The 24,125-nt window shown below is 34.5% G+C and overlaps 1 protein-coding gene across 5 annotated transcripts in view; it reads left to right on the top strand.

Annotated features, from left to right (window-relative positions):
* Nucleotides 1–19,977, top strand: part of LRFN5 (leucine rich repeat and fibronectin type III domain containing 5) — a 280,126-nt gene extending 260,149 nt beyond the window's left edge. For 4 of the 5 annotated variants that reach the window (XM_051822187.2, XM_070053334.1, XM_017348274.3 and 1 more), the window contains 4 exons: nucleotides 2,099–3,503; nucleotides 6,131–6,840; nucleotides 13,644–13,687; nucleotides 19,585–19,977. In XM_051822187.2, coding sequence (XP_051678147.1) covers nucleotides 2,119–3,503; nucleotides 6,131–6,840; nucleotides 13,644–13,687; nucleotides 19,585–19,602 — 2,157 coding nt within the window. In that variant the 5' untranslated portion in view covers nucleotides 2,099–2,118 and the 3' untranslated portion in view covers nucleotides 19,603–19,977. Of the gene's footprint in view, nucleotides 1–2,098; nucleotides 3,504–3,838; nucleotides 4,031–6,130; nucleotides 6,841–13,643; nucleotides 13,688–19,584 lie in introns of those variants that run through there. The other variant, XR_007910227.2, reaches the window with a different exon arrangement.
* The last annotated feature ends 4,148 nt before the right edge of the window (nucleotides 19,978–24,125 follow it).

Below are 24,125 nucleotides of genomic sequence, written 5' to 3'. Positions count from 1 at the left end.
GGATAGGAAATGGAGTTGCCAGGCCTCGAACCGTGCCCATATGGAATGCTGGCACTGCAGGCGGTAGCTTTACCAGATATGCCACAGTGCCGGCCCTGTGTCTTCTTATTTTCCTTCTGGCACTGCAATTATGATCTTGTTAGACATTTTGATATGTTCCCTCAGATTTCAGATGAAATTCTGCTTTGTCAGTTTATTTTTTTAAGATTTATTTATTTGAAAGACGAGTTATAGAGAGAGGTAGGGTGAGAGAGAGAGAGAGAGAGAGAGAGAGAGAGGTCTTCCATTCCACTGGTTCACTCCCCAAATGACTGCAATGTAGAGAGCTGAGCTTATTGGAAACCAGGAATTAGGAGCTTCTTCCAAGTCTTCCACGCAGATGCAAGGGCTCAAGGACTGGATCAGAAATGGAGCAGCTGGGACTCAAACCAGCACCCATCTGGGATGCCAGCACTGCAGGCAGCAGCTTTACCTGCTATGCCACAGCACTGGAACTGATTTTGTTTACTTTCCCATCATCCTTTTTAATCAGTATTTCAGTAGGGTTAGTGTTGATTGCTTGTCTCCTGCATAGATTGCTGGGGTTCATTATTCAATACCATGTATCATATTGGAGTGCCTGGGTTCAATTTCTGGATTTGGCTCATGACTTCAGGTTCTTGCCAATGCAGACCTGGGAAGGCAATGGTGATAGTTCAAGACATTGGGTTCCAGCCACCAATAAAGGAGCTCCTGGCTCCAGCCCAGGCCCAGCCGTTGCTAACGTTTGGGTTGTGACACAGCAGATGGGAGGGCTCTCTCTTTTCCTCTCAAATAATAATAATAATAACAATATATTTAAAAATCTGTAACATGTGTTCTCTGCTGCTCTATCTCACAAAATGAAGCCACCTGAGACTGCATCCCAGTCTCTCTCTTCAGCTTAGCAAGATTGTTTATACGTTGTCTTCTTTCCCTTTCCATACTGTATAGTGAAAAGTGTCTCCAAAAGTCAGTAAAAGGTTCATGTTTTTATTCGCTATCTCAAGGATCACAGTTTTGCACTTAATCATTTCCTGTGTTTGAACATCTTTGTTTTGTATATTTTTACATTTTCTATTTTGCTGCCAATTGTGGAAAGACTGTTCAATACCATTGTTTGGTCAGGAACAGAAGCCTCTGTTTACAGAGAATGATATTACAATCATATTTATGACTACATAAGAGAAGCATAAAATAATTCAGTTATAAGAATATGCTGTAATTTCAAAACGATTTAAAATAGTTTTAGATAATTCCATATTTCGTGTATACAATCAATTTAAAAGCTAGATGATTTCCTACAGCTGATTTCCCTCTGATATTTCAACCTTCATGAAATATTGATAACAAACATGTTGGCATTTTTGAGAATTAATTTCAATAGGAATATATAATTAAGATCACTTAAATTACCAAAGTGTTTGAAATAACCAAAGTGTTTTTTAAATTAAATTTGAGTAAATATTAAGGCATTATGATTTTCCATAAAAAAAAAAACAATGAAAACAGAATATAGTATTTTTTTCAGTTCACTTGTGAGTATTTTGATAACTGATTTCCAAAAATTATCTTCAAAAGCTCATGTTATAACTAATATGATATTCTAGGTTTTTTTTGGCATTTGGAGATTTTGTGGTAAATTTTCAGTCTGATTTTTGTCAGTAGGATCCTGTATTTGCAGTTATGATATAAAAGTTAAATTATATCAAGTTAGATTGTAAATATTCCTACAACTTGATGAATAATTTATTATCTTCAAAGATTATGCTACATAGTTCAACTTCAATTAGTAGTCTCTTTTCTATTTTGGCTAATGATATGAAGTAGCTAAAAATCTTCAAATATCCCTTAATCTGCAAAGTTACCTATAAAAATATTCTTCAGTATTTAGGACAAAGTTTCCATGATCTCTGACTCTCTAATTGGACCTTGTCTGCAATACAGAAGATATATAATACATTTTTGTTAAGTATGAAATTCTGCATTCTATTCGGCATAAAGATACTTTCATAGTAGTAATATGAGAACTCATTCAATAATTGGATACTAACACTATATTTTGTGGCTTCTCCTACAGGCTCTTAAATCTGATCTACAATGGAAAAATTTCTTTTTTATCTGTTTTTCATTGGCATAGCAGTGAGAGCACAGATCTGTCCAAAGCGTTGTGTCTGTCAGATTTTGTCTCCTAATCTTGCGACCCTTTGTGCCAAGAAAGGGCTTTTATTTGTTCCACCAAACATTGACAGAAGAACTGTGGAACTGCGGTTGGCAGACAATTTTGTTACAAATATCAAAAGGAAAGATTTTGCCAATATGACCAGCTTGGTGGACCTGACTCTATCCAGGAATACAATAAGTTTTATTACACCTCACGCTTTTGCTGACCTTCGAAATTTGAGGGCTTTGCATTTGAATAGCAACAGGTTGACTAAGATTACAAATGACATGTTCAGTGGGCTTTCCAATCTCCATCATTTGATATTAAACAACAATCAGCTGACTTTAATTTCTTCGACGGCATTCGATGACGTCTTTGCCCTAGAGGAGCTGGATCTGTCCTATAATAATCTAGAAACGATTCCTTGGGATGCTGTGGAGAAGATGGTTAGCTTGCACACTCTTAGTTTGGATCACAATATGATTGACAACATTCCTAAGGGGACTTTCTCCCACTTGCACAAGATGACTCGGCTAGATGTAACATCAAATAAATTGCAGAAGCTACCACCTGATCCTCTCTTCCAGCGAGCTCAGGTACTAGCAACCTCAGGAATCATAAGCCCATCTACTTTTGCATTAAGTTTTGGTGGAAACCCCCTGCATTGCAATTGTGAATTGTTATGGTTGAGGCGTCTGTCCAGAGAAGATGACCTAGAGACTTGTGCTTCTCCTGCACTTCTAACTGGCCGCTATTTCTGGTCAATTCCCGAGGAAGAGTTTTTGTGTGAGCCACCCCTCATCACTCGTCACACACATGAGATGAGAGTCCTGGAGGGTCAAAGAGCAACCCTGAGGTGTAAAGCTAGGGGGGACCCTGAACCTGCAATTCATTGGATTTCTCCTGAAGGGAAGCTTATTTCAAATGCAACAAGATCTCTGGTATATGATAATGGAACTCTTGACATTCTCATAACGACTGTAAAGGATACAGGTGCTTTTACCTGCATTGCTTCCAATCCCGCTGGGGAAGCAACACAATCAGTGGATTTACATATAATTAAACTCCCTCACTTACTAAATAGTACAAACCATATTCATGAGCCTGATCCTGGTTCTTCAGATATTTCAACTTCTACTAAGTCAGGTTCTAATGCAAGCAGTAGTAATGGTGATACTAAAATGAGTCAAGATAAAATTGTGGTGGCAGAAGCAACTTCATCAACAGCACTATTAAAATTTAATTTTCAAAGAAATATCCCTGGAATACGTATGTTTCAAATCCAGTACAATGGTACTTATGATGACACCCTTGTTTACAGGTAAGAAAAACTAATCAAATTTATAGGCTTCTATGCATCCTAGTGTAGGGCCTATTCATTTAAGTTGTTTTCATTGGAGGTTCTACTCTGTGTTGTACTACAGTACTTCATTTTTAAAAGTGTAGTAGGTAAAGCTTGTAAAAGGTGTTGAGTACATGTGGGGAGATGTTTTGAAAAGTGTTATTTTTAGAGAGTTCAAATATATATTTAATATTATGCTTACTTTTTTCACCTCATCTAAGAGATGTGACTATCAGAGAACAAGATTGATATATTTTAAAAATTCAAAAACATACCAGAATTTACACATCCACCTGAGTGTTCTTTCCTTCAAGGAAGTCACGTTGGGAGGCTATACCATTATCCCAATGATGCTGCCATTGCTCAAAGCACTTTTGGAATTATCTTTAGAACCTTCGTCATACTATTTTGAACATCCTCACTTGTGGCAAATCTTCGTCTTTTGAGGGTGAATTTGAATTTTGGAAACAAGCAAAAGCCATTTGGAGTCAAGTCTTATGAATAAGGTGGGTGATCAAGATGGGTATTGCCATTTTTGGTCAAAAATAGGATGTAACTATAAAATAATGAGACTGATTTTTTGAGTAACTGAGTTGCATGTGTATGTGTTGTCTCATGTGCACTGGTTCTTAAGACAGTTCCAAAGAGATATGTTATAAATATTTTGAGCAGTGAAAGTATCACTGGAGTTAAGTATGTAATCCCCAGGTAAGGATAAGAATTTGCATCTGCTAAAGAATTTCTGGTATGTTTTTCTAAAGTTCAGCCTCATTGATTTATAGTCACATCTTGTCCAATTATCAGTGGGAAATACACATTTTTACCCTTTCATATAATTTCACTCGTAATAGACAATTATTATTCCTAGGAAATGACGCAAAATTCTGGCTTTGAAATGACTTTTTGTCTTCAAGCTTTTCACATATTAAATCTGCTCATTTCTTAAATACTCAGGTGACTTCTTGAAAATAATTTGCTTTTTACTCAGGTGTGGAAGGGAAAGTAATTTGAAAAAAAAAATAAGCATGAGCTAGTAGGAAAAAAATATCAAACTTTTCTAGGTAGTTAGATGATCAATCCTGGGCAAGGTTCTACCTGGATGAGTTTTAATATCCTCATCTTTAAAGGGAAGAGATTAGACTAAATGTTCTTTAATACCCCTCTCATCACTAAATGTTTAGGGAGATAGGCTCTGATACATGTATATTAGCATAAAGCAGTTTGCTCTGATTATACCAGACTCCTATCCTAGCCTGTGGGCTACTTCGCTAGTTGTCAATATCAAGTACTCACCCTTCCCCTTCCCCTTTCTGTAGCTGGTGAGCATTCTGTATACTGTAGGCATTACCTCTCCAAAATAAATCATACTTAATTTTCTCAGTACTAAGATTTTAGTCAAATAATGATGAATAAATTTTGTATATTGAAAAAAAATTCCTTGACTGTCTGATCCTAAGGTCTGCTATCTATGACATAGTGTAAATTCTTATCACATTAAGTCATTGGAGAGGTTAGCTCTAAATGTATATGAAGTTCTCAGTAACGTCTGATATATATCCTGTACTCGCAAGAGGAAGGTATTTTTAGTCACAAATACTTGCTTTTGCCTGAAAATTCCCTGATGCTTTAGAACATATTGTTTTAGCATCAAAACCAGATCAGTATTGTCAAACTGATCCACTTGCAAATCTCCAAACCTCACTTTCAGGGAAAAATATGATTTCAGGCCTTTTTTCCAAATTCATTTTAGATTAGTTCATATTTGGTTGCAACTGTCTAGAAATTTATTTTAAAATAAGCTCCCACCGAAAGACTTTCACAAGGTACTTGATTCATAGGTGTTTATGAACTCTTGTCAGACTTTAGAAAATGTACTCTCATAGAAATTTTCATCAGTGTGCAATAGAACAAGGGATTTATGTTCTAGTCAACATCCTTGCCTTTTTCATGTTTGCAGGATAATTGTATTCATACATTTTCATCACTTTCATTTATAGATAAAAACATGCTAGGAAACAAGTGTTGAAGGAATAAGAAAGGGATGAGATCTGTAAATAAGATACTTTAATCTTAGTTACTATGTTTTTTGTTAAAGATAACGTCAATGGGTACCATAGCATAGCAGCTTACTAGTGGTTTGGAAAATAAATCCTCTGAAATGCATTTGCATTCTGGTTTCTAATGTGATTGTCAGTGTTTTCCCTTCCTTCAAATTGGCTTTTAGTCACAGAGGTGTTGTAAGTGCTAAATGGATTTGTTTAGTAGTCAGATAATGTCACAGTCACACCTTTCAAAAGCAATTTGTCATAAATGATTTTTTAGCAGTGCCTTTTATTAGGAGTTCTGCTTTGCCAAGCAATGTAATTAGTAAGCTTGTCAAGGCATGGTGCAGGCACCATTAATATAATGCAGACGCCAACAATGACTTTCAACCATTTCAACTGGGTAAATATAAGATTAGATCATTTTCCCATATTTCATATCTGTTATAAATGTTCTTATCTTAATGAGTACTGAAATGAGACAGTTCTAAAGTCATAATGACTTTGTGTGTGTATTTTTTTTCTTTTGTTTTTAATATTAATTCAAATTCTATTGTCCTTCAGAATGATACCTCCTACGAGCAAAACTTTTCTGGTCAATAATCTGGCTGCTGGAACTATGTATGACTTGTGTGTCTTGGCCATATATGACGATGGCATCACTTCCCTCACTGCCACAAGAGTCGTGGGTTGCATCCAGTTTACCACGGAACAGGATTATGTGCGTTGCCATTTCATGCAGTCCCAGTTTTTGGGAGGCACCATGATTATTATTATTGGTGGAATAATTGTAGCATCTGTGCTGGTTTTCATCATCATTCTAATGATCCGATACAAGGTTTGTAATAATGGGCAACATAAAGTCACCAAGGTTAGCAATGTTTATTCTCAAACTAATGGGGCTCAAATACAAGGCTGCAGTGTAGCACTGCCCCAGTCCATGTCCAAGCAAGCCGTGGGACATGAAGACAATACTCAGTGTTGTAAAGTTGCCAATGACAGTGTGATTCAATCTTCAGAGACTTGCTCGAGTCAGGACTCCTCTACCACTACCTCTGCTTTGCCTCCTACCTGGACTCCAAGCACATCTGTGTCCCAAAAGCAGAAAAGAAAGACTGGCACAAAGCCAAGTACGGAACCACAGAATGAAGCTGTCACAAACGTTGAGTCCCAAAACACTAACAGGAACAACTCAACTGCATTGCAGTTAGCTAGCCGACCTCCGGATTCTGGCACAGAGGGGCCCGCGTCTAAAAGAGCACACACAAAGCCAAGTAAGTTTTTCACTTTGCCTGCTGCGAGATCCAGAGCAAGGCAAAGGTACTCCCTGAATGGAGAATTAAAGGAATGCTATTGTTATATTAACTCACTGAACACATATGGACAGTTTGCTAAAAGAAGCATGTCTATGAATGGGATGTTAAATCAGTGTGGCAGTTCTGATGGTCATAGTGGAAAAGCAGCTCTCTAAGATTCTGAGTGGATATTGGAAAGCTCGGTGTAATCTGTTTCTTTTTAAAGAAAACTCATTTTCTGAATTCACATAAGAAATTGGAATTTGGAATTCCAGTCCTGTCTCTCTGATGCATGATTCGAAGTGTTGAGGTTGTATGTACACCCTCTAGAGCATGGTCCTTTTATATGTATTAAATAAAAGTAACATAGAAAGAATGATTAGGGAAAAAAGCAGGACACAGCAGCAGTGCCTTCCTTTATTCTAGGGCCAGTCTCCAGGTTTTGCAATAGCAGATCACAAAATGAAAGTTGTCATGGGGAAAAGAATCTTGCATAAAAAATAACATTTACTTAACTTTTAAAGGGTCACCCATGAATGATTGGTATTTCTCAATGAGTAGACTATATTTTTCCTTTTCATTACAGTGATGTTGGTATTGTTTTGAGGAAAATGATGTGGAGAACAGTTGTGTTAATATTTATTTAAAATAAAACACTGAATTAGTTTGCCCAACAATAACTACCATCTTAACTGCATTCTTTGTATAGGTGCCTTCATGATTCTAACTTATTTGTCTCCCATGATGGGGCTTTTGAAATAGAAAAAAAGGAAAATATTGCTTATTTTACTTTTATCATTTAATCCAATCAGTTTTGAGTCATTTGTCATGATTTCATGTGTATCTACTTGAGCATATGGAGATGTTTTCATTCATTCACTATCCATTTGTTGAATGAATGAGGTTTTTCATTGCTCTTAATGAAAGTTAAAGACATAGAAACAAATAAGACTATCAGAAGGATATTTATTTTGGTCAACAAATGAAATAAAAAAAACTTTTAATATAATTCTTATTTCATTTATAAGCAATAGAAAATCCTTGCTCATTAATCAATGACTTTTCCTATTTGCTATCTATAAGTCTAATGCTTCTTTATTTTTTATTTTAGAGATTTACTTATTTATTCAAATGACAGAATTACAGATGAGAGAGAGAGAGAGAGAGAGAGAGAGAGGGAGAGTGAGTGACAGAATCAATCTTCTGGTTCACTCCCCAAATGGCCAGGCAGGTCTGGGCAAGACCGAAGCCAGAAGCAAGGAGCTCCATCCAGGTCTCCCATGTGGATACAGGGGCCCAGGGAGTTGGGCCATCTTCTGCTGCTTTTAGGTGTATTAGCAGGGAGCTGGATAGGAAGCGGAGCAGCCAGGTCTCAAACTGGCACCAATATGGAATGCTGGGGCTACAGATGGAGGCTTTACCAACTATGCCACAGCGCAGGCCCCAATGCTTCTTTCTTTCTATATTTTTCTTTTTAAAAATTACTTATTTGAAAGTCAAAGTTACAGAGAGGCAGAGGCAGAGGCAGAGAGAAAGAGCTCTTCCATCTGCTGGTTCACTCCCCAGATGGCTGCAATGGCCAGAGCTGTGCCTTCCCAAAGCTAGGAGCCAGGAGTTTCTTCCAGGTCTCCCATGTGGGTGCAGGGGTCCAAGGACTTGGGCCATCTTGTATTGCTTTCCCAGGCCATAGCAGAGAGCTGGATCAGAAGGGGAGCACCAGGACTCCAACCGGCGCCCATATGGGACGCCGGCACTGCAGGCTGTGGCTTTACCCACTACGCCACAGCATCGGCCCCTCTTCTTTCTTAAAGTATAATCATTTGATATTTTAACAAGCATCTGTAGTAAATTTAATTAGAACTCATGCAGCTTAGAGGGAATACACTATGCCAAAATTTAAATTTAGTTATAAAATATCATTGTTCCTTAAAAATATGTAATGTATGAATATTCATGGTATCAATATTTATAGATAAGTATTCCTATCTACTTATTGAAAAAGTATTCCTATCTACAAATGTGTTTATTTGATGGTGTTTTATTAAAGTTCCATGAATGTGATTAATTTTTTTAGAATAAGGCTCATATAAGAAATTGGACCTGTTACCTTGCACACACACACAAAAAATTACGTGTTTGCCATAACATAATAGTAGACATTTACATATGTAAAATACTCCCTCAGAGTCAGTTAAGCAAAGTAAGATTATTAACTCAGATCACTTGAAACACTAAACACACAGGTGAGGAATATTGAATCATTAGTTTAAACTTGCTCTGCAAACATTGCAGTTCATTTTAACTTGCTGGAGGTATGCTTTATAATACATAGTTTGTCATGGTTTCATTAAGTGGGAAGTAAGATTAGAACATTTAGAGATTATTTTCAGTCTCTTTTTTGAAAAAAATTATCTAATGTACTTTATCTTAGGCACTTTCTAAATAGCATCTCTTCTTTGTCTCTCTTTCCCATTTGAAAAGTGTAAGTACCCTTCATTGTTCTGGCATATAGTTCTTGGGAGAAGTAAATGAGGTGTTATGCATGGTAGTAATTTATGAAATAAAAAAACACTACTGAAGTATATCCTCAATACTATTACTATAACAATGTTATAATTGCACTAATAATTTAAATTTTAAAATATTTTAATTAACATTATTTATATAATTTCTCAGATGGTCCTAAATTACTAAGGATTCCCAGGTTTACAGAATTGAATCCAAAAGAAAGAATTTCTGGAATTACATTCAATGATAAAGAGAGCCTGAAATCATGTAAACTCCTTAGAAATTTGGCACATCTTCTCCAAGTTACTAAGGAATTTATTTTTTATCTCCCAGTGGCCTGAATTTTTAAAAGTCAACTTCTTGTTCACATTTCGAATGAAAATTTGATTGAATGTCTTTTTATTTCTCATAGATATTTCAGACTCTATGATATTTAATTACGTAAAATTTATTTTGTTTTGCTAAGACATGGACAGTATTTAATATTTTTATTCCTCTTTTCATGTCAATTTTAGGGTATATTAACCAAATGCCCAAACACTTGTTCTTTAAAGTGTACTTCTGGCCTATGTTCCTGTCTTTCAAAAAGTGCATATTGGCCTATCAAGAAAGCCAAGTGGTTTTTTATATTTATTTATAAGTATTTTGAGAAAATTTTTATTAAGGCAGTTTCATTGTGAAGTGATTGAAAAATAACTATGGGGAAGTTATGGAGATACTTAAAACTACCCGTTGAAATGTCAGAAGAGTTGCCTGGATTGATGAATGAAATGTGATTAGATAAATGAATGAGACCAGTGAGGAAGTTATAGTAATAAGAATTTGATTCATTAGTACAAGGGGCATTTGTGATACAGATGTTATATTTCCTTAAGCAAGAAAGTCTCTATCTTTTCTTGGTTTTCTTCTGTCATTTATTGCATTTCTCATTGAAAGAGTCATACTTATGTGATTGGAAACATGCTTAGCTCTGTGTTGTGTACCATAGATAATTTTTACTTCATATTTTTAATTATTATCTTTTCTTCTTAGCTTTTTTACTTATGATATCAGATTGTTGAATGTGAAAAACAACATAAAATACTGTTTGCTATTAAGCACATCTTTATAGGTGCTTACTGCAAACATTTTTAAGAATAATGTATGGTCTGTTATTGTTTTTATTCCTTTTGAATAATTGTGCCCCAATTTGAAAATATCAAGCTAGTGTTAGCAGTACCAAAGCTGCCTTAAAATTCTAAAAAGCAGCAAATCTGGTTGATTAATGTGATTTTTTTTAAAATTTTCAAGTAGATGTAGATAAAATACAATATAAATACATACATATAGATTAAGTGCAACATAAGATTAAATACAGATTGAATATAATAATCTAAATTAGGAATAATGACACAGTGTGGCCAGTTTATTTCCAATATTTTTTCAACAACCAGTGAGACATTTGAGTTCTTAGTAAGTATGTTTAAAACCTGATTGTACATGTTTTTAGATATATGCTCCAAAAAAGTCTTAACATATAGAGTTTTCAGCCATTTTAAGCAATTTGTTAATATAGCAAGTATACTCTTTGAAAGATACAAACTTTCTCAATTAATATTTAAGGAATTTTTGAGAAAATTAATTCTGCTGCATTTGTCTACAGGAATCTCCTTTTCCTTTTTTTCTGTGACTGATTTTCTCTTTAACTTAAAAAAAGTCAAAAATACTTACTTTCAAAATGAATTTTAAATATTTCATTGTATTTCTTAATAATATTCTCATAAAATTTGAGAGTAATTATAACAAAATAACATCAGTTACCTTTCAGTATTTTTCCATTTATTCAGAACGATAAATATAGAATATTTAAAATGCTAATGTCCAAAATTATCCACAAATTTAAAACATCTTTTGTTACAGAATTGTGAACATATGAAAATACATGAGATATTTCTTCAAAATGGCAGCAGATATAAGCCTATTGTCTTCTCTGCATGGTTCACTTCAAATGGCATTTTTTCATCACATAGACCATCATTATATACAATTTCATATGTCAGGTTTCTAGAAATAAAAACAAATTACAGAAGAAATTAAAAAAATAAATTTGCACTTTATAAAGCTGAGAACACAATGTTCATTCTTATTTGACAGAATGAAGAGTATCTAGTATCTTCCCATTGCTTAGCCTTTCCCTATGTGTCAAGAACAATTCAGTGTTTCTACCTTCACAGTGTTTGCTTCTTTATGAGTGGCGATTTTTGGGGGAAAACACTTAAGCATAGAGCTGTAAAGATGGGGAAAGGATGTGTTTTTTATCTTCCTAAGTTGCTAAGAATATTAATATACTTTATAAAGTTATCGACATTAGATTAAATTCATGGGTAAGAAATAGTTTAAAAATTGAGTAGAGGAAAAAGGAAAACAAAAAATTGGATTTTGATCATTGTTTTCAAACTCTATCATATTATGCAATACTTCCCTTTCTATGCCAGATTTTATATACACACACACATATAATGATTAGAAATATAATAATTTTGCCTATTTTATTTGTTACTTTTACCAACAGCAACAATCATTCTTGTAGCACTACAAAAGAACATTTAAAAAGCCTGGTAAACATATTACTCTGATTGAACTATCCTAAAAATGTGTTATGTAAAGTGGGACATGGAAAGTAACAATTTATAACCTGGAGTATATTTAACTATTAAAATACATTACTAAGGTAATGCGGTTGCAATGTTATAAAATTTTATATTTACTATAACGAAGCAAATGTGTACCATTGTTTCCTATTATGTTCAGTTATTTCAAGGTGAAAATTTAGGATGTAAAGTTAATGTTGAATACATACATACATTGTAAGTATCCTTATGTATACACATTGTTATATAAATATGAATATTGCACTAAATAGATATAAAACTATCTATACTTATAAAATAATCAACTAAAATCATAATTATCTGTCTTGTAATACAGACTAGTATTTTACAGTTAATGTTACAAAATTGCTCTTAGATAACTTCCCATAAAAACTGTATGAACCATCATTGTTGTTTATGAGGTAACAGTGGAATGTAAGCTCTCTAATACAAATTTATTTTTTTAATTTCCTAATGATATCTATGTCTACCAGTTTCATCCAGATGTTTCAAATTGGTGAATGTAGTATTGGTTAATATTGAAAACAAACCTACGAAAATTCAAATACATTCAGGAGAAAGCCATTAAATCCCCTTCATTTAAAGTACTTGTATTTGTGTGTAGCTGTCCACTTAATTTTAACTGACACATGGGCCTTGTAGATTCCACGCTTCTGCTATAGGATATTCACAATAAATAATTATTATAGTAAAACCAAGGAGTGTCTGAAGAACACTATGTTGACTCTGTGATACCCCAATTATTATTCTCTATAATGTGAATTTTTCTTACATCCAATTTCAAGTAAAACCTAAACTCCAGAAGCCATTGAAAATTTACCTGAATATTTATGCTGGAGGTTTGTGAAAAATATTTTTTCCTAGTCTTATCACACTCATCTATGAACACTGAGAAAGATTTTTCCCTTGGTCACCTACTTTCTCTTATCACTGTGATTCTTCTAAATGATGAGGTGCATGTATTAAGAAAAATACTTTTTTCTAAGAAATAGAATGTGCTCTATGAAATCTTACATGACAGTATTAAATGTGTATTATCGGTATGAACATATATATGGACATTTAATGGCAGAATGTTTGCTTTTAAAACATTACCGTTTTACATAAAGATAAATGGGTACTGAGTAAAACATGCTACTATTTAGGCAGTAGGTATTAAATGATGGTTAATAATATAATATATTATTTTATACTCCTTGTGGTTAATATGGTAAGCCTGTTTCCTGACTTTAGGTTCTTTACTTCTTCTTGTATTTTCCATATTAGTCATAGGAAACTATCTAGCTGAAATGTGAACTGTACACAGGGAATTGAATAGAATCCAAATTTTTTTATTGATCTTTGGCAAGGAAAGGAAATTCCATTTTAAGTATTACTCATTTTAGTTACTAGGTCAATATTTTTTTAAATTCTACTTTCACAATATTTATATCAGGAAGCAGATATAGAGAAGTATTAATTAGTATTTGTCTGTTGCAGTTAATGCCCAAACTGGTAAGTTAAAAAGAAAAGTTTAGATGAATGATTGTTAAGAAAACTTTTACCAAGATTTCAGTGAAAAGCTCTTATGGTCTGTTTCTTTTAAAAATGAACTGTTCATGACACTGAAAATTTTATTCCCAGATGCTTTGCCGACTACTGTTGACCAGATGGTCCAGGAGACACAGGTGAGCTTCCTGTTACCACCCACATGCTTCAACACTGAAGTGGGTTCATTCATTTATAAATTACTTCTTTATTTTTATTTACTACTTGGTATAACTTGTTAAATTTTCCCATTAAATCTTAGAATGCTTGCTTGTTCAAACTGATGTAATTAAGCCAACTTTTATTTTTAAAATGTTATTACTATAAAGAGAACAAATTTGATGTATTTCATACATATTACTCTACGATAACCATGCTTCTCTCTTTCTTTCCCGCCTCAGTTCCCCTCCTTCCTTATTTCCTTTTTCCTTTAATTTTTGCAAAAACATAATTTCAGTCCACTATAATCACAGACTTACTGTCCACTAATGATGATATACAACAAGTACAAAGTAGAAAGACTACAGTTGCACAGAAGTATAAACAAGATCTAAAAGCAACAACTGAATCATAAGATGTCCGTTAAGCGATTTTTCTGATTCCTAAATTTAGACACCTTACTGGTTTACAGATCATTTCTGAGTCATACTGTTAGAAATGAAGGTAGCAGTAAGAGTGGTACCTAAGACATGAGAGCTACTCTGGTGGTCATGCACAATGTAATGTGCATTGTTGTAAATATTCGCTAATGTGAAGACAGTAACTTCTAAAGAATGTACTCACTCCTCTTGTTGACCTCCACATCCTAATAGGAGCTGAGATGATACATTATGTCTCATTGAAAACGTTGAACAGAAGTGTTTCAGTCTTATCTAAAATGAATGAAGCCACTTTAAAATGGAACAAAAGACTGCATATGAAATATTCATAATATTTTTGTCAGCAACCAATTACTCTTCTTGAGTAGTTTTTTTTTTTTTTTGAAATTTCAAATGAGTTTTTGATTCCTGCATTTTAATTGGATCAGAAGTGTGTTTCCAGAGCAGAATAGCACTTAAGCAATCTGTTCAAACAGCTGGAAGCATCAGCCATTTGCTTGAGGTTTGGCACAGAAAAAAATATTCTGCTTTAAAACTTCTAAAAGAGGCAATTGATTTATTTGTTGGTAGTAAAAATAGGGATTTGTGTTTTTTAATATTTAATTTTTAAAACAATAGTAATTCGGTCAACCTTTCAGAATTTTCTCTAATGAATTCCATCTCAAATCAAACAAATTTTTTTCATGCTTTACTCCTTTCCTGAATTTAGGATCCCATTGTTATGATGCAAAAAACAGATGGCTCACGTAAACAATCACTAACACAATGTCTGACACATGCACTGTGCTCTGTTGTGTGTACTGAATTGACCTGCATGAAGGTGCCTTGTTTCGCCAGTAACCCCTTCATTCTATCTTAACTTCTCCCTCTTCTACTCCCTCTTCTTTCTTTTCTCTTCTCTTTCCACTTTCCCCACCTCCCACCTTCCTTCTTCTCTATCTCTCTCTGTCATTTGCCTCTCTCTACGTATCTCATTTTTATCATTCATCATGTGATTTTGAACATTCCATTGAGCTGAAAGTTAGGATGCCTTTAGGAAGGGTTTAGGAAAACAAAGAAAATCTGTAAGAAGCATAATCCAGAATACTGGTAAACATATTAAAATTGAAAATAGGAAATTCAACCACTGTGTCATTTTTTAATTACCATTTAAAAATTTCCTAAATATGCAAATTTTGTGGGACAAGATATAATTTACTTATTTTATCACATTATTGGAAGTAGAACTTTGAAGAAAGCAATATTTTGAAAGTCTCTATACTGCCATGGATAATGCATATTGCAAATGTATGATAAATACAAACTAGTCTAATAATTTCTTTTTCATTCTGAAGTAATCAGTATTTGTCATAGAATATTTGGAAAATGCAGATTAAAAAAGAAATTCATCACAGTCTTACAACCAGATACAAATAATGATAACCTGTTGCATAGTATTTCAGTGATTAGCTTTTCAGTATGTTGTAAATTCATTTGTGTTTATTCTGCATTAGATTTGTGTAGTGTATATATATGTATATATACATATGTATACATGTATACATATATACATGACAAAATATGCCTTCTTTTTTAAGGTTTTATACTGAGATTACTTTTGTTCCCTTTTTAAAACTAATGAATGTCATGTCAACAAAATTCTTCCTTTCATACTTTGAATCAGTTTCTCTTCTTTTGGTAAACACCCGCAAGAAACCAAAATCCACAGAAAATAATTTTAATAAAATTTAGTGGCAATATATAATTCCCTCATTATCCAGCCCTTGCTATTTCTACTATCAGATTTAAGATACCATATGACCTCAGCATAACTACTCTTGCTTGATACTTAGTAAATGATTTCTGCTACAGCAGTCCTATCATTTTGATAATTGTCAATGGAACCTAACAGCAATATTCCTTCTGAAAAGGTTGTGGCCTATGTGCAATTAGTCTGCACACAGCCTTTTGCCTTCTCAGCTGTACCTTCCAGCATGGAATAAAGTGAGGAGAGAGCTGGCAGAAACCCATTGTGATTGCAACTTTTCTGTTTTGTGTTTCTGGAGCTACTCAAACTGATGTACTTGCTAAGGTGAATTTTTTTCCCAAGAGCATAGAATTAAAATAGTTATCTCATTTCTAATAGCCAAAGCATGCCATATGTTGATTTACTGCTTTAGGAGGCTTCCTGAATTTATCTATAGAATTAGGATGAGCTTGAAATAATTCAATGTGTCACAGCTATATCTTTTGTAACTAAATAATAAGATATATCAGACTGCAGTGAATCGAGAGTAAAGGGCTGAAGAATAATTGCCAAAACTAGTGGTAATTACAGGTCAACTGACACCTACCTATAAATTACAATTAAGGATAAGTTATTTATCCTTAAAATGAACTCAGGTAAACAATAGACACCATGTTTAGCAGGTGGGATAGAAACAGTTGATAAGTATACTGAAAATGATTTAACACAAATATAAGAAGCATTTGTGTAAAAAACACATAAAACATGTACACACCATCTGTGTATGTATGTGTGTAAGAAGAAATATGGCTCATTCTGCAATTGTTTCCCTTAGCCTGTGACATAATTGCTTCGTGAGTTTATTTAATTGGACTTGTGATTATTCTGCATACAATGTCAATCAGGGTAGTTTAAAAACAAATTTTATCATAAAATCTCTCTACAGATGCTCCAACCATTAAAGGCATATAGTTATTTTAGAAAAAAAACTACTAATGTATAAATGAATAAAAATCAGTGATGTTGATTATATACAAACAACATTTTAAAAACCACCAGAAAATATAGGGTTAGGAAAATATATGAAACAAGTCAAACAGCTAAACAAGAATTATATGACTATAATTTCCAGCACTTTTTCAATTGAGAATTACCAATATAAAAATTTTGATTCTGCAGGAGTTTTTCTTTGAAAATCCCCTTCAAGTAAATTTTTAAAAATGAAAATAACAGAATAGACATGATGTGGAATATATTTAGCTATTTTTATAATAATTAAGCACACTTTTGACATACTTAATTGTACAGTACCCTAAATCAGAAAAACAAAAGCCTAGTGTCAGCAATCATGTTGTTTAGACATACAGGCTATATAAATCATTATTTTTCATAGTTTTTAATTGTAACCATAATGAAGATAGTAGTAAGCACTGTCCCATACTCCATTCAATGTCAGAACATCGTCCCCTCTCTTAATGTTGAAATAGCTTGCATTTCCTCTTAACTTTTTAGTACTACTAAGATTGTTTCTTCACAATGTTTTGCATGATATGCCTTCACTGTTAAATGAAGATCATAATCATAACATTTTAAACCTACTCCAAGTTGATTATTTTTGGTTTTCATTTTGTGGTGCCCTTGTGACTTTATGTTCCATGTTTAGATCTTCTTGGGATTATTGTAAGAATTTGCCTACTGATGTTTAAGTTAAAAGGTGCTATTTTAAAGATCTGCCTGATATCAATTTTTATGGCTCTGATTTACATAATTATTTCAATAATAATTATAGAAGCCATTTCAGTGTAGAGGAGCTCCCAGGATAGTTCCAGAAGTTTTGCTACTTACTAATTGGAAATCAATGACATTTATATTGATCATAATTACATTATTTGTTAATAATGTTATTATGTAAGATGAAATTGAATAAAACCTTTTAAGATATATCAGCTTATAAAATCATTAACTTGATATTAAAGTAAAGTTAGATCCTGGAAGGATGTGTTAATTGCAGAATCAAACTAGTTAAATTTTCCACTCTTTATCTCTTCTGGGAATATTGAGAGTTTCTGTTGTTTTCCTCTTGTATTACTAATTACTGCACCTTAAAATGTAGTATACAACAATTATATATTTTTAATGAAAGCGAGTGTATAATGGAAAATAAAAGGAAAAAATTGATATCAAACTTAGCAACATGAATTATGCCATGAACCCAAAAAAGAATAATTTATTATTCTTTATAACTGTATTCCATTAGTTTTCAAAGCAATTGTGTTTGGTTTTGCTTTGTTTTACAAAGAGGATGTATATCAGACCCTTAACATCTTCCAATATTGCATAAATCCCATTTTAGTACTCAAAAATGATTGTGAAAACTCATATCCCTTATCATCAAATATTTTGAAATATTTTCTCACAGTATTCTTCACAATATTCATCCATTCATGTTACAGAAAGATATCCAAATAAATTCAATATACTTTAATAGTTATAAACCTATCCAAATATATTCTTTTTTTAGAAAACTTTTATTTAATAAATATAAATTTCAAAAGTATAACTTTTGGATTATAGCGGTTCTTCCCCCCATAACCACCCTCCTACCCACAAACCATCCCATCTCCTACTCCCTCTCCTATCCCATTCTTCATTAAGGTTCATTTTTAATTATCTTTATATACAGAAGATCAACTTAGTATATACTAAGTAAAGATTTCAACAGTTTGCACCCACACAGACAAGGTATAAAGTACTGTTTGAAGACTATTTTTACCATTAATTCTCATAGTACAACACATTAAGGACAGAAATCCTATCCAAATATATTCTACATCAACATTTTTATGCGAAATATTTAGTAAACTAAGTTATACCTCATGATTCACAGTTGCCATGCACTTTATCACCACCAATAGAAATATTGTAAAATGTTTCTGTTGTTTTCAATAGGAAGGAGAAAATGAATGTATATGAAGTTATATATTTCTCAAAAATATTTTCCACCTTCATGAAGCATTGAACATACAGAAATATCTTAAAATGATGAAGACTCAGAATCCATGGTAGAAGAAAATATTTTTATGCTTTTTCTTTCAAAATCATGTGCAAGATAACCATGGAGTACCTTTGCTTGAGAGTTTTTATAAGTTTCCACATTCTGATAGTCTTTGCTATCACTTAAACTACAAAATTTTTAAAAGTTTTGATATCATATGAAATTCCCAGGAGAATATAAAAAAGTGTAGAGGCCACTTAGGTTTTGGAAATGTTGAGCAACTTTTATCTGATATGTCCATATTTTAAACATCAATATGAATGCTGAATTTTTAAATGGCATATATTAATTAATAAAATGATTTTTTTTGTTTTACCTTACATTGAAAATATAAATGTGAAAACCAAAGTAAGGAACATGCTATTCTACCGTTTGATTTTGACTTACATAGGCTTCATATACTTAGATTGCTTTTAAAAATACTATTTCTTTAAATATTCACCATTGTGAAATTACTCAGCAACATTTTACATGTTGAAGTGCACGTGCAGTTATTTTTCAGGTCCAAATGGAGGGTGTCTTATATTTTATGGTAGGAAACTCCTGCCTGGGTGTTTATGGTTCAGTAAGCTAGGTCAACTGCATGACAATCTTACTAGCTATGTTTTCTTTTCTTTTCTTTCTTTTTTTTTTCTTTTTCTTTTCCTTTCGTTTCAGAGGCTGGAGTTAATCTGAAGAACACCATTTCTTCTCTCTCTCCTGAAAAAAGTTGCCACTGATATTTTTACTGGAAAATTAAAAAATGTTTCAGTTCACAAAAGCTAAATGTTGAACTGATGTCCTAAAAGAAATTGTCCACAGGAGCCGAGGTGGAAGTCTCTGATGCCTGCGGAACTGGCTCCATCAGACCATGGTTCATCCCCTTTGGAAACCAAACCAAATTTTTTTTTTCTTCTGGCCTACAAATATTTTTTTTTAAGATGGAAAGAAAAAAGCCTACATTGGCATCAGTTTCTGTATCAGTCCATCTTACATTGCCATCCATGATTTAACAGACTGTAGAATCTTGAATAATCTATATCACTTTAACAAATAAATGTTTTACTATGATCAAATTTGCACATTGCTTGATTTGTGGAAATACTTTCTCTTTTAAGTGTGAGTGGTGAAATGATGATTGCAAGAAGTAATAATACTCTTTTGAATTGAGCTAACGCAAAAACATTAAGGGGTCACAAATTGATTTGTATTACAGGAATTCTTTCTCCCATGAGTGAGGAGCACCCTCTTCCTTGGGAGAGCAGTTCAGTAACTTAAACAAATGCATGCCAACTGCATGTATCAGTGTAAGACGGGAGCTGAGAAAGCTTGTCATGCCCTAGTGGAACTTCACAAAGACCGAGGTAGGCATACTGTAATTAGTCCAAATCGATCCATTACTCTTTTAGAGTACAAAGAAAAGGGGATTCTACTAATTCAACACTACATTTTATTATAAGTGCCAATTTCTCCAACTCTGCCCAATTACAGGGTAAATAAAGAATGTGCATCTGATTTACACCATTATCATGACTGAGATTATCATGATGAGTAATAAATGTTAACACAGTCATATTTAAGCTGTATGCAAGCACTGACTTTTACGAGCTTGTCCTGGGTATGAAGCAAGCCTGAACAGGGGATTCGGACAGTTATTTATTCACTATAATCTCCTATAAGATAATATTAGTGTGAAATTTGAAAATGTCTGAAAATTATCTAAGTATTTCACATAAGAAACAAGCTCAATAAAAAAATACTTTGAGTAGCATTGTTTCTACCAATTGAATTCAAAATCTCTAAATTCATTGCCGGTTCTGGTAATAATTAGCAATCTAAAACAATAATTCAGAATATAAGAACTAGAATACTGTTTGCTTCTTGGACAAAAAAAGAGACTTGTTTATTTATTTGAAAGGTAGAGAGAGAGAGAGAGAGAGAGAGAGAGAGAATGAATGAATATCTTGCATGCACTGGTTCAATCTTCAAATGCCCACAATGACTGGGACTAGGCCAAGCTTAGCTCAGGAGCAAGGAACTCCATCCAGGTTTCTAATATGGTTGGCGGGAGCCCTAGTACTTGGGCCATCTTCTGATGCCTTCCCAGACCCATTAACAGGGAACTGGATTAGACTGGAGCAGTTGGGTCTGTAATCTGTGTTGTGATGAGTTCCAGTGTTGCAAGCAACAGCATAATCCCTGTGCCACAACACTGGTCCTAGAATACTGTTTGCCTTTTAGGGAATTTGGGTTAATCTGTTAAGCATGCTATATATCCTGAAGTATTGCAAGTACATAAGCCTCCAAGGAAAGATTGCACAAGTCAGTCAGGAGCAGAACTGTGCTCAGGAGCCTCACTCTCCCAGTCAGCAGTCCAAATATGTGCACATGCAAGCACACACTCTTCCAGACACACGCCGTGCATGATTGAAACCAAACTCACAGATTTTGATTGGACAATTCACCTGTCTCTTGACAACATGAAGGCACTGTAATAATTATGTTTCTGTGTATGTGTGTGTATATGTACACATAAATATTTATCATGATCAAAAGGAGACACATTGAATAAGCACTGCCTCTGTAAAACCCTTCCTAGTGCTTTTTTCCTCAAACACATGAATATCAGGAATGGAATAGTATTTCAGGGTCATGAAGAATGGAAAGTGTAATGTCTCTGATGTGAAAAATCTGTTCTTAGATGTGGTTATCTTATTTGTTTCTACATTCTCTCAACTTCTTTGGAACTGATTATTGCTTTTCTGATGGTGATGACAATGCGGTGTTCATGGCCTGAGCTATCACCTACTTTTGCACCTCTTTCAGATATTCCCACTTTTTTTTTTAATATCTTTTGAACCAAGGAACAGTATTTTGAATATGTTAGAACTAAAGTTAAACTCAATTACTTCCAGTACTCAAAATGAATTTCCTAAACATAAATCCAAAACTTCCATTTATGCTTGCATTCAATCATTGACCAGGCACTCATAGTCTATATATTTTCTTTGCTTGAGGTTGTTTATTAAGAAGAGTGGTACACAATCGGATTCCCAAGTTGTGAAATAGTAAAATATTTTTGTGGAATACTATTTACTACTTTTTCCAAGGAGATAAGAGAACATAGATGTACAGCCATAACCAAATAAGATTTGTAACTGTCTACAAATAAATATTCTATAAAAATAGCAAAATAATATTTTGAAGATATGAGGAGTCTATTTTAGGTGAACATATTATGATAAACAGGAATGATTTAATGTATAGAGTCAAGTCTCAAAGGTAAGGGTAATGGACGTTGACTGGGAAATATTTCTATTTATCCTGTAACTCTACACTGAGCAATGTAGAAGTAATTACCTGTCAAAACTGTTAGTAGGCATACATATAGCTCAATTTATGTCATACCTTATAATGCATTATAAAACATACCAAGCACATATATAAGAAACTCAAATAAAACTGTCTTATGTGAAAGTAGACTGAGAACTCTAATTCATATTTAGAGAATCTACAATCATGATTTTTTAAATTGATAATGATTTGTACAATTGCAGACTGGTAATAAATGGTGGTATTGATTAAAAGAGTAATTTTCACATTGAAATAAAGCTCAAATAATTTTACCTTTGCATTTTATTCATAATTTGGTAGCTCTCATATTCATTTTTGCATAAGTTTTAATTGTTACTTAAAACATATAGAGTTCTATTATATATATATATATATATATATATATAGACACATATGGAATATTTTATAGAACACTTTTGGCCTGCTTTTACAAAAAATACATTTATGAACTCAGATGATTTCTTTTTTTATTCTTTTTTGTTTGCTCTAAGATCTTAGTCAACTTTTATTCATTTATTCATATTTTTCTTTCCAAAATATATTTATACTGACATTTCATAGGTCTACTAATTATTCTGTGTGTGCATGTGCATATAAAGGCATATGCAATTATTTTAAAATGCAAATGATGCAAGTGTAACAGAATTTTATGTTTTAACCATTTTAAATGTAAAAAGTAATGCGTTTTATTATGTTCACAATATTGTCCAATCACCACTCAGATTCTTAAAACTTTAAAAGTAACTATTTTAGAAATTTTATCACTCCGAATATAAAGTCCATACCTATGTAATAACAACATTAATCACATACATCTCCAGCCCATAAAAACTTCCTCTCCTCCTCCTCCCCTTCTTATTTATTTTTATTTAAAAGACAGAGACACAGGTATCTTCCACCTCTTGTTCAATCTCCAAATGCCGGCACAGTTGGGGCAGGGATCAGGCCAGGGCCAGGAGCCAGGAACTCGGTGCAGGTCTGCATCCCATGTGGGTGGCAGGGAGTACTTAGACCATTATCCTCTGCCTCCCAGCGTGCATGTCAGCAAGGAGCCGGATCAGAAGCAGAGCTGAGACTCAAACCCAGGCAGTCCGCTATGGGATACTCATGGTGTCTTAACTGCGGCGCCAAACGCCCTCCGCAGTCTACTTTCCAGGGTGGCTTGCAACAACTCCTGCCACCCCCCTTCCCAGGGGACCTCCCCCGGAGGGGTGCTCTGCCCACGTGGCTGGTACGCGAGAGCCCAGCCTGCCCTCACACTTGACGTAGGGGCAGCTGGGCGAAAGGGGATGGGTGTTGGCCAACTCCGCCGGCCTTAACAGACCAGAGCTGTGTGGGCAGAAGCAGGTGCCGCCGAGGCTGAGCCACTAAGATTGAGGGGGAAGCACAGTGGGTCCCGGGGGAGGCCGGCGCTGAGGCGAGCGCCGGCCCCCGGGCTGCTGGGCGTCAAGCGCGGGTCCTTGTGGCAGTGGACGGCTCCGGGCTAGGCCGGAAGGCCTGGCCAGCCAGGGGGACGGCCCCTCAGGCTTAGTCCTCTCCAGTGTTTCTTCTGCCGGCTCGCAGGGCACTCAGCTCGGGGGGCTGCATGTGAAACGGGGGGCATGTTTTGACCCGGGCCCGGGGGGCTTGTGGAGAGACTCCCGGAAGTCAGCCTCGGGCCATGGTGCCCCTTGTGAAGGGCTGAGCTGAGCGCAGGTAGGCCTCTCATAGCCTGACGCCCCCGAGAGTCAGGGGGCCCTGCCGCTTCCTTGTGGCGCACCTTTGGTCCTGCCTTACCCCCCACCCCACCCCCAGAGGCAGCTGCGCTCTGGGGCCCCGGGCCAGCTTCACTGGGCCCAGAGGGACAGCGGACAGCAGGGCCGCGA

This window comes from Oryctolagus cuniculus, chromosome 12 (assembly GCF_964237555.1).
Source record: "Oryctolagus cuniculus chromosome 12, mOryCun1.1, whole genome shotgun sequence".
Lineage (NCBI taxonomy): Eukaryota > Metazoa > Chordata > Mammalia > Lagomorpha > Leporidae > Oryctolagus > Oryctolagus cuniculus.
Note: the sequence above shows the minus strand (reverse complement) of the source record. Positions and strands in the feature narration are given on the sequence as shown.